Here is a 19,703-nt window from a genome sequence, read left to right on the forward strand (position 1 = left end):
CGATCAGGAAGGAAAGAGGTCAGCCAGGCCAGAGCCTGATCGGTGATACCCAGGTTGTCACAGAGACGATTGAGCAGAGTTGTATGGTCAACTGTGTTGAAAGCAGAGGAGACATCAAGTAGGATGAGGACAGAGGGAATGTTGAGAGTCAAGATTGGAGAGCAGGTCTTCATGGATGTTCAGGAAAGCTGTTTCCTTGCTTCTAGCATCTCTGAAACCAGATTGGTGATCATGGAGAGAGCCAACAGAGTCGGAATGAAGGTTAAGCTGAGAGATGGCCAGCTTTTCCAGGAGCTTACCCAAAAAGGGAGCGATGGAAATTGGGCGATAGTTAGCCGGACAAGAGGGATCAGCTAGGGGTTTCTTGAGAGGAGAGGATGCACAAGGGAGTGCTTCAGAGGGGAGGGGAAAGATCCAGAAGCAAAGGAGAGGTTGCAGAAATCGTCAAGTGCCGGAGTGAGGGTATCGATGGGGCAATTAATGGTTTTAGAGGAACATGGATGGACCAGTTTTGATGAGGTCTTCATAGATCGGACTTGTTTAGCGACCTCATCAGGGGAGAAAGGGGGAAAGGAGGAAAAAGAAGGAGGGGGGTGGCCGAGGGAGGGTCAGAAAGCCGAGAAGGAGAGGGGAGCGGGAGTGGAGGGGAGGGTGGACAAGATGTCCTGGGTTTTAGAAATAAAGTGAGAGGCAAGGGCATTGCAAAAAGCCTGAGAGGGGAGAGGAGGGGTGGAGACCGCAGCAGGGTTGGCCAGCTCCTTGCAGATTTTAAAGAGTTTGGCCGAGTTGTTAGATGCCGCAGAGACGCAGGCTCAAATATAGACTGTCTTCTTGGTGCTGACAGCGAGTCAGTATTGCCTTTGGAGCAGGCGGCAAGCCAGTTTGTCAGAGGATGAGCAAGAAGCCCTACATTTCCTCTCAGCCGCCTCTGTACACACTAATACACATTATTGATTAGGGTTTGCATTGTTCAACTAAGCGTATAGAGGGGTTTCAGAAAACACAGAATTTGGATGTAGTAGAACTGTATCAGACAAACCACTATTTGTTTTTCTGCCACACCTCGTTGTGCCATCTATCACACTGCCTGTGGCAATAACTGTGTGGTTGTCACTTTTAATTATGAAATGCTGAAAAGGTATTTGCCAAATTGCTGTGCAACTATTCTAAGAGTGGGATCATGCATCTGAGGTGGGACAATTATATCACCCATTTTGCCCTTAAGATACTCAACTGAGAGGTAGATGCCTCCATGATCAGTTAGCTTGTATGGTCACCTCCGATTGATAAAAGCCTCCTAATTTTATAGTGCCGTTCAGGGTCCATCGAATCCCTCCAGACCGTAAGGAGAGGGGACTTCTGAATCAGCAATCAATGTGTTTAAGGCACTGTATATGCCAGTGAATTATAGGGGGAAGAGTAATTTGGAAAAATTGGTAATGGTTAAAAGGGTTTTAAAATAAACTTTAGCCTCACTACAAGTACACCATCTGTGCCAGGGTTAATGGAAGTATGTCTTCGGTCCATAGCACGAGAGACTGGACTGAAGCCAATTTTGTTTAGGTTCTGGCTCCACATAGAAGAGGATTTAAAAATATACAAGGATGCAGTTTGGGATGTAAACAAGAAAGGGAGGGTGTTGGAAGGAAATGGTTCATCCATATTAAGCCAAGACGTGGCTGGTGACCCTGGATTCCTAAATTCTGGCATTCCACACACTAACTATGTACATATACTGTTCACCCTCCCTAATTGACCTTTAATGTAGGTCTTCTTATAATATTACCTTTAGCATCAGCTTCTGATTTGCATGCTCTTAACCTCACTGACTACTGTATACTCAGTTTGGCTACTTTTCTTGTCTCTTGTTATGTAATCTTTTATGCTGTATACCATGTAATGTAATTTAAGATGTGCGCCCTCTTGCCCTTGGGCCAGGCGCGCTATGCAAATAAAACAAATACATCAGTCTGGCTGCCCTCGGTTTTATACCCCAGACGGCAGAGTGAATAGGAACACTGGATTAGAAAAGTTCTGCAGTTAAAGAAGCCTATGAGATTTGGTATTGGAGAATTAGCGCAGAATTAATCCAGGTTTGCCAGTTTACCCGATTTAGAAGGAAGGTTCTTCCTTAGAACCCGATGAGCTCTATATTCAATTTCACCTGAACATCCAAACACTAGCAACCTGCGCTTGCTGAAGCGGTAATTCAGGCTAAATTGACACTTGCGCTCACTGCAATTAGAGAGTGACAACCACTATTTATTTCTCTGCCCACTTCATAAGACTCGGAGAAAAACATGTTTTTCACATTATCAATTTGCCAACACCGAGATTAGTGAGGCCTTAGTTATTTGCAAATAAGCATTTAATCAAATAGTTGTTGATGCAAATTCAAGCCATTTACTCAAGGCAGGACACACACACATTTATTTATGCACAAATGACACTGGATGGCCAGATTTGTATTGTTTTGTACAAACATTGCTGGTATACTACCACCTGTGATTTTAACTGTTTTAAAACGTGCATGGGGATATGAAATCCCGGGTTCCGCATGTTGATTGTAATAGTTGCGGTACATTTAAAACCAATAATTATTTTGTTTAAAGAGGGGACCTAGGTCGGGAGCAGTAGAGCGCTTTACAGAGTTTTGGTATCCTAGCACTTGGGCTGGCATTTTTTAGTAGTAGATTAGCACTGCAAGTTGAGGTCTGTGCATCCACTGGAATTAGTCCGTGGCCAGGTGTTGAAAAAGCCAGGTTTTGAGAGATTGGCTAAACTGGAGAATTGTTGGGGCAGAGCAGACACCAGGATAGAGTTTGCAAGGTTGGGTGTGTGAAATTGTTTACGGGTTCTCCATTTGCGGACGAGTTGAGATTCAAACTGGTTGCCGATTTGCTGCACGAGGAGGGTGAACCACCTGATATGTGGGGCTTAGCCGCCAGGTAGACTGGTGTATTACTCGTGACTGCTTTGTAGATGATACGTACAGTCTTGAACACTATCCTGGCTTGGAGTGGAAGCCAATGTAGTTAGTGTAGGATGGTGGGGATTGAATCAAATTTCCGTGCACCCGTAATAAGAGACGTACTGCAGGGTGGTGGAATGCTTTTAGGGGAGCCAAGTGAGCAGCTTGAAGCCCCTTCAGGAGGACTTCCCCACCCCCCCAATCGATGTGCGAGACCACAACGGTCTGCACTACAGTTAATAAGTCCTGCGGAAGGTTCACTTTTGTGAAGCATGTAGATTCATAGCCAGGCTGTTTGCCTTCTTGGCTATGTATTTCTGGAAGGACAGGCTACTAACAATGGTTAAGCCTAAGGATTCTGCAGAGTCCCAGAGTTGCAGATCGAATCCTTCTACGTGCACATCATTAAGCCATTGTTGGACAAGTTGTTTTTTAGCTGGAGGATGGATGAGGACGAATTCAGTCTTGGATGGGTTTAGTTTGAGGTAAGTGGTCCACATGCAGGACTGGACGATGGCTAGCTAATTGGAGTGACAACTGATGACCTGAGCGCTATTTACTCATGTACCACCTAGTATCCTTTACGTATTGATGGATGGCTATATTGTGATTTTTGAGGAGTGTGCCCAGAGGCTCTATGCAAGGTTAAAAAGGATTGGTGAGAGGATGGATCCTTGTGGAACTCACCTGGAGTCGGTTAGAACTCAACAAGTTCATCTGGACGGCGTGGTGTCTGCCCGAGAGGTAGGAAGTAAACCAATTCAGGACAGTGCCAGAGAATCCCATCCTGTCGGCAAGGAGGGAGGGGACCTTATACAGGATTTGGAGGGCATCATCCACCATCTAGATGGTGGCTGTCTCGATGCTACACTTGGGGCAAGGTACATTTAGGAGGTAAAGTTGTTTGATTCCGCCGAGTAGTTGTGTACAGACTACCATTTCCAAGATTTTGCCAATAAACTAGAGGTTCGTAATAGGCTGGTCCTCGGCCAGTTTGTGGATTTAAGTAGGTTTTTTCATAAGAGGGCATATGTGACCAGTCTTGAGGGTGTCCGGAAATTCCCTTTCTGTGGTGGAGGCATGCATGATGCTGTGGAGAGGGTTGAGCACACCGCCTTTCATCGTTTAACAATGGAGGCCGGGATGATCTTGTCAGAGTAAGAAGTAGATTTGAGGGAGGCAATCCTTTTAGGAGATCAGAGGGAGAGAGAGGAGGAATTCAGTCCAGAGAGGCAGAGTGAAGTGGGCACTAAAGCGGAGATGGCTTCGAAGGTCTCGAAGATTTTGTCTATTTTTTCGATAACAAATGTGTTGATTCCATCGCATTTCTTCTAAATTGCTGGCACCTCGGGGTCTGATGAGAGTTTGGTACAATGCTTTACTACTTCAGAGAGGGTTTTGCTCCCATTAGAGGCTACCGCATTGGCGATATAGTAGTGAGCAGCTTTGGCCTCGGTAATCAGAATCCTACTGTTGGCGCAGAGAGATTTGAGGTTGGCGAGGTCTCCAGGGTTACAGATTTTGCACCACCATTTCTCCAAGGTTCTGATTAAGCATTTGTTGGAGGTGAGCTTGTGGGTGTACCAAGTGGCAGATGGTCTAGTCTTAGCACGACTCATTTCGTAGGGGGCATGAGTGTCCACCAGTTTTAGAGCAAAGTTGTTGAATAATTTTAGGCGGTGCGAGGGAGATGAGAGAGCGGGTGCAGCCCAGACTGCCCACATGAAGCCGGTGATGGGGGTGCAGATCTCTGTGCCTGTGCGGCACGGACAGCATGATGGGCGGTGCTCAGCGCGGGAGTGGCGACTAGCTCCGCTTTCTTGCTCCGGTGGCGAGCGGCAGCCATGGGTGACACGCCTCCATCCTGCCGAGCCTGAGACAGCTGGGAGAGGCCTGCTAACGGGTCTGCGCACACAGCGGACACCCTGACAGGAGGAACACTTACCTGGGAAAGTTGCCGGCACAGCATTCCCCGCCGCACAGGGGTTAAGGGAGGTTCGGACACGGCGCAGGCTCAAGCTCACGCCATCAGAAGTGAAGGGGAGGAGCCAGCCACCTTGGAACACGCCAGAGGCAAGGTTTCCTCAGAGACAAGGTCGGAGCAGGCATGGCATCGGCATGAAGACTTCGCTGGTGTCGGGAACTGGAGGGGAGGAGCTTCCCAAGGCTCGGGAGCAGCAACAGAATGAGAGGGGACAACAGCTCATATAGGGGGGGAAGGCTCTCGTGTCTCTCTCCAATCAGGAAGTGTATGGCATGGGCCATCCCCAATTGGTCAGATTACAAGCCAATCCCAGAGGATAAAAGAACAGCTGCTAAACCGGCTTCTGTTGCTTGTTTCAGAGAGCTGATCCCGGAGAAGAGAGAAAGCAACTGGTGGTCCTACCCAGGCTCGAGTACTTAGGAAGACGCTGAAAAGGAGTAGGCTAACAAGACTTTAAACAGTGACGTAACTGTTCGCAAGTCCCAACCACTCCTCACGGACACTTTAAGGAAAATAAAGTATCACTTGGCATCACAATTACCGTCTCCTGTCCTCAATACTACAGGCGGTCAGAGGCATTTCCTGTGTTGGGGAAGTCTGCAAAGTTCACTTGCAGCTCACTGACCAGGAAGGTTTTGAATGAACAGCGTTGAGTGAAGGGGCATTTGGCCTGACCTTGGTGGGCCTTAGTCCAATGGACGATCGATAGTGGTATGGTGGCGCGGTCAGACCAGTCAACTGGTATAGGCTCTGCGCAGTGGATGATGTGAAGACTAAGGGCCTCATTTTACGAGTTTGCTGGTATCCCGGCAGTAAAACCACAGGAATGCTGGCAAACTAATATTTTACGGGTATTACCCAAATTGTTTGTTTACAATTGTTCGAATGAACAATTAACTGAATTTGAAGGGTCACAATTGATATATATATATATATATATAGGGGTTTTGGGGGTTTGGCGTTGGGGGGGGTTGTGGGGGTTCCCCCCACATATATGTTACAATTGACCTTCACAATTCGGTCAATTGTGAAAAGGTCAATTGTAATTCGAACAGTTGTAAAACGAACAATTCGTATACAATATTACCAGCACTTGCCTGTCACTAACGCCGGCAGATTACAAGTGTCAGTATTCACGGTAAGTGCCCATTTCCATGGAGTCTAATAGGACGCCTTTGGGAAGTTTTTCTGCAATTACCGGCAACTGCAGTACTGTGCCAGTAATACAGGCATTCATTTGCCTGTAGAGGTCAGATCTACCTCCGACTCTTGCGTCACCCCTACCAGCAACGTTGTAGTTGGCTGTTCCAGTAAAAGTTCCAGCAAACATCATTACCGTCACTTGTACTGTGTACAGCGTCTCTTAATGAGGGCCCAAGTCTAGGGTGCAGCCTTCGTTGTGCGTCGGGAAGAGCACACTTGTAGTTGTCGGCCTGTGACTCGGGGGACATTAAAATCTCTGAGAAAGACATTAATAAAAAGTGTGCCAATTTGGCAGAGGAGAATAAGATGGAGATGTCAGCAATGAAAGACTCACTCCTGTGTAGCTGGTCTGTAGATGAGGTGGAAGGTGATGTATTCCTTGCACAATAAAGGAAGATGGAGCATTGGACATTCGCTCCAGTGGATGATTGCCACACCGTCCGTTGCCCTTCCTGGCTGATCTGTTGCCCTTCCTGGCTGGTCCGTATGTTGGCTGCAGTAGCCTTGGGGTAGGACGTCGAAAACACGGAGGAAGGATGGGGTACACCATGTTTCAGTGATGAACAGAGCATTACGATTGCTGTAGCGACTGCTGAGCAAGCTTTGATCAGCATGAGAGGGCCTGTGGTCCGCAGGTGTTGGATGGAGGCAAGGGCGATGTTAAGGTTCACTAGGGTAGTTTACCGGGGATGCCCAGGGCGAGTGGCCATTTGAACCCTAGTGAGAGGGGGATGAGCTGTGGAGAGAGGAGACATTTGGTGATGTCTTTTGGCAAGTAGCAGTAGTAGCAACTGCTTTGTAGGTGAATTGCGGATTAGCGGGTCTGGCTCTTGGCCTAATCAGGCCTGAACAGGCACAAACAGGTGAGATCCTTGGATGAGGGAGGCGGCGATGGGGAATGGTGAATAGGTGGTGGGCAGAGAAGTTGGTTTTAATTAATTGCATATATGTGCTTTTATGGTGCTTGTTCACTAAAATAAAGCTGGATTTGGTGGTTGATTGGGGGGGGAATCAAAGCAATGGTAATGACATCTGCCAAGGCCCCATGTCATAACCAATCACACTACAGAGACTTGAAAAAATAAACTCATTGAGACCAGCAACACACTAACACACTTCTACCACCCAGATGGTATTAATTTTTTTTCTATCCGTTTATGTATAAACGTTTTGTAACACAGTTTTCTCTTGCGTGGGCATTGGCGAGGGGGGGGTGGTTTCGCTCTACTGGGCTTTCTATACACCCAACGCATGCCTTGTGTCTGGGTTTCGTTTTCGGTTGAGCTTGCTGCTCAGATGGACAGGGGAGAAGAGGAAGCTCTAACTGATGCTGGTGATCCACCACTCCTATGCTATCTTCCTGCTTTCGCTCCTTCACCCTCATCGCTCCCAAGTTCTGGAATGCCATATACACTCACATCAAGTCTGATCCCACTGTATCAGGATTCAACCCTGCAGCCAATTGATATGTAGTACCACCCACCACCTGAATTACCCACCATGCTGTGTTGCCTGTACTTATGGACACAAACTGTTAATCCTAAAATGTACTAAGTTTGTCTGTACTCATGTTAGGTCTGCCTTACTCAGGACCTGGTTAATGCATCTTTCACAGCATCCTGTGTAAGGCACCCAAACATGGGATTTGTCCATGTAGCTTTTTACCCAAGCGCTTCTTGTTCTACAAATAAAACCAAAAATAAAATCGTACTTCTAAGGTCACCTTATACCCCCAAGCCAGCACCCCTTGGTATCTTCCATGTGCAGCCAGCAAACCAGCGTTTGGGACACTGAACTTGAATGCAACAGGGTCAACATGGAAGGAACGGGTTGGGTCGAAAGCAAACTAGCAGGTTTTAGGAGGAAAAATCCCAGAAATATTTGGCATTTTCCAGTTTCCATTCTTCCTGCGTTTATACCAGTTTCCCCCTTTTCCTTTGGGTGTTGCTCTCTACTGGCCAGCGTCATCTTCTAAAGATGCATTCTGTGAAGAGAAGAAGCAAGACACTGTGAGCAAATTCCTGTAGATGTGGACGACCGCACACACGCTAGACGGAGTCCAAGATGACTTATGGAAAGGGCAGTCTCTAAGGACACTGAACTAACAGGTGATGGAAATCACCCGATTAACCAATACAAGAGAAAACAGATAATGGGTTTTGAATATCTGTTAAAAAAGGGAATACAAACTAGGAACCAATCGAAACCCCAGACAAACCCATAACCGACATTTAAGGAAGCCACGCCCAGGAACCAGCACGAAATTTGGTGTGTGTGCAGGACAAGAGAGAAGGAACCCAGGGTAAGTAAAATGTGCGTGTGTGTTTGAGTGTTTAAATTCGCAGTTTGAGGTTTTGAAGAGAGAGAGAGTGCAAGGGTAAGCTCGACCCTTTCAATTCCATTTCTGCTGACAATCAGCGTGCACAGCGCATGTGTCTGCTTTTCCCTTTTTCACGCATATAGGAGGTGTTTGAACAGCCATGGAGCCCAGCTAAGGCAGCAGCCCAGCTAAGGCTGCAGTTGTGCGTTTTCCATCAGCATTATAAGCCGTTTGGCAGTCACTGTGCACACCGAGCCATTATTATTATTATTTTTAGGGTCAGAAAACCTAATATGATAGTGGGGTCGTTATAGACCTCCAGCATGATTATACAAAGGTTCATGAAGGGAATTTTTATCTGTTTCCTCCACAAAACTTTATGTAGGGAGGGAGGGGCAGGGGAGTGAGACAGCAGCATTAACAAAACCTTAACAATGTTCTGAGTTAGTTAGATATATGAGCATGACGTTTAGTTCCATGTATCCCTTCAGGAACATTGAACTGGAACCACCGCGCAGTGAGAAGAAAATGGGTTACCAGAATAAGAACATATCCGGATTCGAGCACATGAGGGGAGGCGAATTGATAGGTGGTTTTGATTACCTCCAGTGTTGTCAAGATGAAAATATTTGAGTCTCGAGTCTCTGTGTTGCATTTCAGGCGAGAACAGGGATTTTTCCTCTTTGGATTTATTGACTAAAGACGCAAGACACCCCCATACCTGAATTTTTGATCAGGTAAGATAGTGTGTCCATACCATTGGTGTATTGTTTACAGGGCAGGCTTACTAAGATGCTTTGTCCTCCTCTTACGTTGCAGTATAGGCGCAGAGTTATCTAGCACCACTGCAGGATTTAGTCCATCGTTGACACGCGTCTCCATTATTTCCCGTGGAGGTGAGTGCCAATCTGTATACACATAAACTGATATATACACACAAGATATATCTGTGTCTAAACAAATAAGAGATCGGAATTCTGATGTTATGTATATTGTTTGTTTGTAGATTGAGGTTTGATGACATCCTCCACCTTTTGACATTTCGGAGTGGTTGCAACAGAACCATCCGTCTCCTAAGAAGGTCGCTTATATTTGCCGGTTTTGATTAGGGGCCTATTGTGACGACCGAAACATATGTTGAGTTACAGCAAATAAGCAATATGCCATTTGTTTTTGTATTAACACTTACTGTAATCACCAAGAGGTGTTGAAATGTATGTTAATATGTTGGTTCTAGGTGGTCTTAGTACCACAAGTGTGGAATAGTGACATGTATAGTGAGATTGTGAATGAATGATGGAATGAATGGTGGTGTTTAAATGTGGATGTTGACAACAATAAATATTTGTGTAAATTGCGTATAAATAAATATTTTTTTGACAAGACTTGGTATTGTTTAAATGTGTACAGATGTTCTGATCTCATTTCGCCCAGGTTAATTTTTGTTGTTCCATTATATTTAGCCTGTAGAACCTGTGGCAGTAAGGCAATCCCTATTTCGAAACTCAGTCATGAAAGTAGTCCTAAACATGTAAGCGGTTACACAGCGCATACTTGTGATATGGCTACTATAAAACACTGCACTGTCCCCATGTTTTTCAGTAAAGTTCAGTTTAGGTTACGGTCTATAACTTTAAATCGGAGGGTGCTATATTGCCTACAAGCAGGAGTACAAGCACAAGGGGGCACCTTTGAAAATGCTCAAAGTATCCCATAGCCTAATCATTTTTGACAGAAAGCATACTGATGTGCCCTGCTAGCTACATGGATCTCTGCAGCTGGTGCTCAACCCACAAACCCATCTCAAACACCTTTCTCCCGATCACCCGGTTGCTTTAAACCATCTACCTTGAAAAGTGCCTAATAGCCGCAAACTACCGCTTTTCACCTATCCTGCGCATTTCCAACTGCTAGCACCCCAGTGTCTCTAACTTTGTCTTTATGTAATGATTGTAACTAGATATCTACGTGTATACTGCCCACCCACAGATGTCCCTTTGATTTCTATGGGAGGTAACGAAGTACCAATTAAAAAGCGGACAGCATAAATCTTTTTTGTTGTCAATGAACGTTCCTTGTTACAATAAGATGCATATTAAATGGCAGTTGACTTACAATTTGGAATGGGCTCAGAATTAACCTGCACTATAAAAGTAATGCTACTATACATGTATCAGAAGCGGAGAGCCACAGCAAATATAAAGATTACATCGGTAGCAAAAGCTATTCTTCTTATGTTAATCCAATATCACTTTCCAGCAGTCATTATCTTAATAGCAGCAAGACCTATTCGGCTTCCTTGTTAGAATAAACATATTATAGTGCATTCAACATGCAGGTACTCGTTGAATTTCCTTTTTGTCCCATATAACTCAAAAGAGACTTAGTGTAATTAAAGGTTGAGGGGATCGCACCCAAAGCAAAAATAAGAAATCACAAAAAGATCCCAACAATAGTTTACCGTTTACAAAATAATATATATATGAGAATGAACAAACATGAGTTGAAGTGGATCCAATGGCTCACCCACTGTAATTTAACTCACACCAGCGTATTCACTCTAAATGGGACAAAAGGTTACAAGACAGATTTTTTATTCAGAATGACAGCATAAAAGACATTAATTAAGTGATTTAAAATGACAAGATCATCATAACAATTTAATAAACATTTGAAAAATCTTTAGGAAAGATTCTTTAGGGAGAACTTTGGTTGGAACGAATTCCCTCGCCAAAACGTAAGTACAGAAAAAAGTACGTACTCAAAGGTTAGCAAATGTACTTTACTATAAAGAGCAAATAGATTAGAAGCAGCCTATTTCAGGGCTCTTATAGACGTGAATGCACAATTACTTTTACTGCTAGACATTGCAGTAACCCAAACCCAACATGTTTCATGTGTGTTCATACAGAGGAAAGAACTTCAGGGGATTAACGCCAGGGATAGTTCTCAGCACCGAACTTTCTTTAACCAGATGCCCACATCACAAGTTACGGGAGATCGATTCCTCAATCCTACGGTGTTAACTCACCGCAACATTTTCAATAATTCATAAAGCCGGAAGTCAGTGACCCTTACTATTACGCAAGGATCAAATCTTTGGGGAGGTGAGGCTTCCTGCTCCTGGAGTGGTTTGGCAGAGAGGACTCCTTCCTCAGGGGAGCACATTTTCATTATTTAATACTGCGTCATGCAGTCTGTTCACTGCAATTCCCTTCTTTTGGGTGACGCTGCGTAGAAGTAAAGTTATTTTTCTGTTGTACAACGCTCAAAATTCACAAATTAAAATGTGATCACAATACACTGAATACGAATAGAAAAATGTACAACCTGGCAACATAAGATATTTACTCAAAGAGGCAGACACGAAGGTACAGTTATTCTAAAGAATGTAGTAACATGTATACATTAATGCCCTGTTTAGCACACAAAAACAATAACGAAGCAAGATATTGTATTACAAGACATCATGTGGGAAACAGTTGCACTATATATAAATATGTCCGGCAATATTCATGGTCAGCGAGTATAGTCATGGGTTGGCAGAACTTACAGTAAAGGCAGTAACATGCGAACAGTTCATTACGTGGAAATACTATTGCTACACATGCGATCAGGCTACATACAGGGAAGCGTTTCGCTTTGCTAATTAAGAATGATTCAAACTAGCATTCATGCGGCAAAAACTTAACAGTTAGGAAACATTCTGCATATGTGGTGCTACATTAACAAAACGTGTAATGATAAGGTTTAACATTGCTAAATGGAAGAATAGGTTTTGCAATGTGTACAGAGAAATGTATGCATGCCTTCCAGCAGTAATAATAGCTGACTAGGTGGGATATTATTCCTGCCAAGCTGGGCTGCAAACCGTACAAATATTAATTTTAAATTTATTACGCGCTAGTAGGTTTATCAAATCTCGAAAAAATACACTATGCAACAAATTACAATCTTTTGTGCTTTTACATAATATTACAAAGGAGTGTGGGAGCCCCTCTACTGAGAACTAACATGGGTCAAACTCCCTGTTCTATGGAATTTCTTCCACTCGGGAGGATCTACAAACACGTTTTAGCTCACCACAACCTCCACATAAGAGGAACATCCATATCAGTCTTTGTCCCACCCACATGGCCAGTCCAGCACCAAAATGCTGGGCAATTCTCTTCCGAACAAGAGTACCAACAGCAACCCCATACATGTGTTTCAGCCTTGTTGGGTCCCATCAGTGAGGTGTCACACTTTAAACACAATAAAGCACTACGCAGGATTACTAAACCACAAACGAAGGCCCACTTTAAAGTAGAAAAATCTGCATTTTCTTTTTTTAAATAAATGGACTATATGCCAGAAGACTAGAAGAATATAAGAGAAAGTTTAACAACACAAAGTTGCATTTTAACCAACGCACTGCACTAACAGTTAAAGATTCGTTCACAACTCTCAATAATAAAATGGACTGAGCCCAATGTCAATGGGCATCAGGATGCTTGCTATACCTTCATTAGGTTGACCACATACACTCCACACCAAGCTACATTCTGAAGAATCCATCTCATCCGAATGTTCTTTGTTCTGTTGCATTCTTCACAGTTGTCAGCCTGAGACCCATTTGTAAATGTTGCATGCCATAATCGGAGTCCTTGCGAATAACTGCCTTGAAAACGCACCAGGAAGGCTTGAAACGCGTTGGTTGAGAAAAAATGAGAATACAATACATACACAAGAAAAAGACTTTCACAACTTCCATGGATTTTATGCGCGCCCTCCCCTCCACATTATTTGGCGACCTCCATCTCCCGATATTCCTCTGCTCTACATTCTGCACTACCACCCATCTCAGTCCCTCACCCACTCCAGGTACTTCCACTCCTTCTCCCACCACGCCACTAGAATGCTCTATCCTAGAAACCAAAAGTAGCACTAGAATCTTTGCATTCAAGGCGACCTGAAGTGCCATCTCCTCCACGTGGAAGGGGCTCCTGGAAAATGACAATGCATGATCTGCTCCCATCCACCTCCACCCAAGAAGGGCCCCCCTGTACATACTCCTCTCTGCCCTACCTCCATCTTCCCCCTTTCCTGACCCACCCGATTCCCATCCTAGAGAGGAGCCCACTTGCAGGACTCCTTCCATCCACAATTTGGTATAAGATACTGTGAATGCAATGGTGGGTCCAGGGACATACGTGCCAATGGTGAGCGGGATACTCGTGGTTAGAGTTTGGATATGTCACAATTAGACGAGACATCACCAATCTCACAATAAGAGCAGCTTTTATAAAATCTTGGAAATTCCTAAATGTTGAAGGCGTCAGTTTACAAGACTGAAATATGATTTGTTTGTACTATGCCAATTACTGATGCCTGTTATAATTATGTAAAAGAATATGTGTAAGATGTTTTTAAATGTGTTGTTATGGTTTATAGGGTTCGATTTTATTTTGAGTTGAAAAGGTTTGTAAAAAAAAAAAAAAAATACAAATTAAATTTAAAATAAATATCTGAATATTTTGGGACCACTGTCATTGTGAAATATTGCACACAACTGGTGATGAACTAAACACAAAGGAAACCCAATGGAGTACCCTGTACGGAACAGTTGATAAAACCCAGAGTCGCATATGGACGGTCTCTTATCGTAAAAGCCGAAGAGGAAAACAACGAAAAGACTGCTTAATTTTTTTCATTTATTATGTATGTAGTTCATAGGAACTTTCACATAAAACATATGAGTTACAATATTAAAAGTATTCCTCAACACAAAATTCAATACATAAAAATTAGTAACAATTCATCTCGCAATGCAATATACTTCCACCTTACTTCGCTATTTTACAAGTTTACCCATCGCTAATAGAGCACACCATACATAACAGAGCTATATGCAACGATTTCTTCTGTATTTAGACAGTAAAGGTCAAAAAGCGTCATCTTTGATGTTATCAAGATGAATTACACAAGGGCCTAGCAATGTCATTTACAAAGAACCATGCGTAATGCAGTCCGAAAGTAAGCGGCAAGCGGTTTCCATCCTTCCCGCAATACCACAAAGACGACAAATGCTGTGTTCCTTGGCGCTAGCTAATTCTGATCCAATACATGCCAATACGGGCAATTTGGTTATGCAGAGTAAAAGGAGGGATTTACGCAAGGCCGAAGATGGACATTTTTAAATAGCTCTGTGGGATTTTAAAGCTGTGGGACAATGTCTGCAAAACCGTATGGAAACTTTTCAGACTCGCCAAATGATTATAGTGTGAAGACCAATCCAATCATTCCAATTTTACAATAAACTTCCTTCTTAAAACGTGCAGTTCTTCTTCTTCCCAATGTGGTTCCGATTCAATTTCAACAATGGTTTCATTGCTGCGTACTTTCTGTGGGAGTGAGCACTCCTTTTCCCAACAATAGGAGTAATGGGCAAGGCAGGCAATCTATAATCTAGATTTTATACTCAAAAGGCACCACCTTTTCAGTGGCAAAGCAACCAGTGAAATAAGACCAATTTCCAGCCTTATAATTTCTATAGGCACGCTTGGACCTAGTTCGAGAATTCGTCTCCAGAATTTGTTCTCAATGGACTTTAACCAAGTTCTCCATGCACAGAGGCTCCAGCCTACATAATATGGATGCACAGAAACTGTTTATATAGTATTGCCATGCCTATAGGCTATATCCTGATGTCACTTTTATGCATACAGCCTTATGCTTTTTCCCCCAGAATAATTGCCCAATAATCGCAGCTGGTTGCAAATTCTAGGCCCAGGTATTTAAAGCAGGTAACATGCTCAATATAGTTGCCAGTCACCCTAGGGATTGATGTTTTTTTGTGGGCAAAGTGTATTAGCTTAGTTCTCACGTAATTTATTTTTAAGACATGTATGTCCACCTAAGTTTGCAATTTAATTACGGTCGCACAGCACCAGGTCATTGGCGTAGGACATGGCACTTTCTAACCAGCCATGTTGGGGGCTTTGGGGAGGGGCGGATCTCTACAGATTTCAAATAGTCTGACTGTGTGTTAAAGAGTATTGGTGCAAGGATGTAGCCCTGCTTAACACCTCTACTGTGTGACTACCCCACCCCCACCTTGCTGTCCAGCCTGACCTGGACTGTGGGTTTCTCTTACAGGCCACGAACAGCACACAATAGGTCTTTTGGACACCCCTGCACTTCCATCTAGTCCCACAGATCCCCCCCTCCAATCTACTGTATCGAACTCAGACCGAAAGTCAATCATGGCTACATGGAAGCCAGGATTTCCTTTGGTTCTTGCAGCACTAACGAATGTGTCCAACAGCCAATGGCAGTGCAATGTTTCCAAACCCACTCTAAAACCCATTTGGAATTTTTCCAACAGGTTTGCAGAGTAAGCCCCCCCTCTTTAGATCATCTAGTACTAAAGACGCAAAGTTTTCCTGGAAACATCAAGCATTGCCAAAAGCCTGAAGTTCTCAGCCACCGTAAATGGGTACTAATATGGATCTTCTCCAGGATAAACTTGTGCAGCACTAGATCAGTAGTCAAGGTGCAAAATGTGCACTTGCCATTGGCTACTGTCCAGTGATAAATGGCTATTAGCAAGTTAGAAATAGTGTGCTTTATGTTGCAGAATCCAGGCAGCGAGTTCATTTTTTATGGCTGGCTAGTAGCTTGCAACTTGATATTTGTACACCCCCTGCACCTCCAGTAGTATTCGCTCTTAGCGGGAAAAAATCAAAGTGGGCAGAATTATAAGATATGTTGAAAGGCAACAACTAAACGCAGGCCCGTTAACACAATTAGCGAAAGAAAGGAATGCTGCCAAACAATTGAGAAAGCAAAAGAAATGATCTGGGGTAAAACTGGCACACTTGCCTTGTAGACTTAGCATAGGCACTTAAGAGCCATTCAAACACAGGAGAATTCGCTATATTTAAGTGTTTTTACATGGGCCCTCCACTTTTACAGCATTATGTAGAGATTGGGGGAGCTAATCAAAGCGCCAGGTGTCAGAAGTGGGATTTTAATGATACAGAAATGCATCAACAACAGAAAACAAGACTGTGACAGAGTGATGCCCGAGGGCCCTTGTGGGTGCGGGGCAAGCACAGCATCCACTGCTGTGGACGTGCAGTTAGCTGACCCCCCTCCCTGGTGGCCCCCTCACTAGGGTTGCAGACCTGCAGCTCCCACCCGTTGGTCCTCTACTGCCCCCACCCCCCACAGACCTGGCCCTCTAGCGCCCCCACTGGTGGCCCCTGGTCCTCTGCTGCCCCCCGTGGCACCCTCATCGGTGTTGCTGACCTAGCCTTCTAGCGCCCCCCACTGGTGGCCCCCTCACTAGGGTTGCAGACCTGCAGCTCCCACCCGTTGGTCCTCTGCAGCCCCCACCCCCCACAGACCTGGCCCTCTAGCGCCCCCCACTGGTGGCCCCTGGTCCTCTGTTGCCCCCCCACTGGTGGCCCCTGGTGCTCTGCTGCCCCCCCTCCACTGGTTGCCCCTGCGCGCCCCCCCTGCCCCGGCGGCGGCCCCGCCCTCACCGGTGTTGCAGACCTGGTCCTCTGTTGCCCCCCCCACTGGTTGCCCCTGCCCCGGCGGCGGCCCCGCCCTCACCGGTGTTGTAGACGTGCAGCTCCTCGGCGATGCCCTCGTTGCCGCCCCCGAAGATGATCATGAGCTCCCGGATGGTGACGGCGCGGTGTCCGTGGCGGGAGCGCGGCACGGGCCCCGTGAAGGAGGACACCCGCCTCCAGTTCAGCGGGCGGCCTGCCGCCATCTTCGCCGGTGCAGGACCACCGCCCCCGGCTGTCACTGCCCCTCGCCGCCCCGCGGGGCGGGAACGGCCATCCATTGGGTGCTGCCGGAGCTCCGTAGCACTAGAGCGCACCCCTCGCAAGCCGCGGGGGCGTGACAGGGGCGGCCATCTTAGGTGTGGCTCAGCGCCGCCATTGTCCTGTGAACTAAGGGCGGAGCTCTCTGTATTCAACAATGGACTGGTTTCTCTACTCCCAAGATGTCCGCGCCAGCTCTTGGTCAGGATTCCTGGCGCGGTCTAGTGTGTGAGGACTTTGTGTTTGCACATCTGTTACCCAGCTGGAGCAGTCGCCATGGAAATAGAAAAGGGACGGGCACGTCGAATCCCCCCGGCTGGGCTTGCAGCTGGGTTACTTGACAGCAGCAAGCACTGCCAAAGCCAATGAGCTTGGCTTTTGTGAAAGATACATTATGTGAATTGGAGAGCTTATTTCTCTGTTATTTTTTTATTTTTTTTAGCAGGGGACAGTGCGCCCTTCTGGAATTCTAAGAGTGGGGCCACTTTCAATCCCTTACCAAAGATGGCAGCTTCATACATGCCAACATTTTGGATTGCCTGATGGGGAGATTGTTATAATGTTAATGCATCACTCTGTTCCACCCGGAATGGAGAATGCTTTCCCCCAGGTTCCACCACGGAACGCCCTATGACATTTTCCAGCCAGCAGCCCTTGCCTCCGGGGGCCGTGGAATAAAGCTCATCCTCTACTCACCTGTGCCTTGGTCATTTATTTCATTTGGCGACAAGGATTTTCTCAGTGAGCTATAACCGGCCCCCGGAGCTCCCCTGCCCGTGTTCCTGCCATCCTCCGGCGACAGCCCCGATGACTCCCCGGTGACTCCCCGGCGGCCCTCTACCACCGCCGCCCCCGCCTGCCTCCCCGATTCTGCTGCCCCGGAGGGGAAGGAGCCGCCGGCAACCACACAAGCGCAGCAATGGAGATCGAGGTAACATTTCCTCATTTTTGGGCCACAAACTCATTACACCGCCGCAAGCACACTGCGCAAGCGTGCATTTTATAAGTCGCCGGCCAACGGCGATTAGAGGAAAGGACCTCTCTGCGTGCCGTGCGTGCAGCCATTTTGGCAGGCCCAACCTTTGTTTCCACGGCGACGACGCCGTTGATCGTCATCAGCTGTGCTCGGCGGCCCCAATAGCAAAGAAACTTGCATGTTGGAATTACACGTTACAACGCGCTGCACTGCCTCCAGCCAGCTGTCTATTCCGGATGGGAGAGAAATGTATCACGAGACAATTCTGTTAAACTGCGACACCATATAACAGTGCATAGCCTCCAGGGCACACTGGACTGACGGTTCCACAAACATTTGTGCACTCCACACTATATCTTGTCAGTCATCCACAGCGCCAGGGCACACCACTGTGAAAACTGCTATAAGAAGGTGACCAGCTGCCCAGTGATCCCATAACACAGATTCATCGCAGTGCCACACTCATATCGCATCGTTGCCCCCAACCTTCCTTACCAGCAGCGCAGCCCGGCCCGCAGAGCCTCCACCGTCCACACCGGCCAATCATGCAGAACGTGCCGCACCCCACCAAGTTTCTTCCCTGCCCTGGAACACCAACAAGCCCTTGGGAGCAATGGCTTGATAGCTTCCAGATATATCTCAGGGCCATTGGCGGTAGTAAATTCAGCGATGACCTCAAGGAAGCAACCCTCCTGAACTGCATAGGAACCGAGGGCCTGAGGTTATTCAGGGCGCTTCCAGAGCCAGATAGTGCAGGGGGAGATGGCAATCGAAAGTTTGACACTGCCTTGGCCAAACTCACCAAACACTTCGGCAGCAAGACAAACATGGTGCTGGAAAGATACACGTTCTTTTCTCGGAAGCAGGCTAAAGGCGAGTCAGTCGATATATACCTAGCTTCCCTCAGAGTACTGATGTCTACATGTGAATTCACAGGTATTAGTGACGAGTATCTGAGAGACCAGCTTGTGCTTAATGTGGCTGATCCCCGCATACAGCAAAAACTATGGCAGACAAAAAAAACCTCGCTAGAGCAAGCTACTGAAATAGTGAGGAGTATGGAATTTGGGGACCATTGCATGAAAGAGAGACTGATCCTGAAAGAGGGTGTTGAGGTGAAGTCTGTGGAAGGCAGTTCTGGCTATGATCAAGAAGACACATTAGTGGCAGCTGTGAGAAGCGCGCCTCAAAATACCAGAGGAAACTCCAGAAGAGGGAGAGTATCACCCTATGGCAACCAAAACCCCACGCGCTGCCAGAAGTGTGGGTGGTATAAACGCCACGACGCTGGGAAAATGTGCCCGGCTAATAATGTTGAATGCTACAAATGTGGCCAGTTGGGCCATTTTGCCAAAGTCTGCTGAAACAACCGAGGAAGACCAGGTAGATCTGACAACAGCAGCAGACGACCTGCCAACAGATATGGGTCC

At 46.1% G+C, this 19,703-nt stretch overlaps 1 protein-coding gene across 1 annotated transcript in view; it reads right to left on the minus strand.

Annotated features, from left to right (window-relative positions):
• HCFC2 (host cell factor C2) overlaps positions 1-17,423 on the minus strand; it is a 389,963-nt gene extending 372,540 nt beyond the window's left edge. Inside the window, exon 1 of the mRNA XM_069629914.1 lies at positions 17,080-17,423. Coding sequence (XP_069486015.1) covers positions 17,080-17,317 — 238 coding nt within the window. The 5' untranslated portion in view covers positions 17,318-17,423. The remainder of the gene's footprint in view (positions 1-17,079) is intronic.
• Between the last annotated feature and the right edge of the window lie 2,280 nt (positions 17,424-19,703).

Source organism: Ambystoma mexicanum, chromosome 12, assembly GCF_040938575.1.
Source record: "Ambystoma mexicanum isolate Mex_15411 chromosome 12, UKY_AmexF1_1, whole genome shotgun sequence".
Classification (NCBI taxonomy): domain Eukaryota; kingdom Metazoa; phylum Chordata; class Amphibia; order Caudata; family Ambystomatidae; genus Ambystoma; species Ambystoma mexicanum.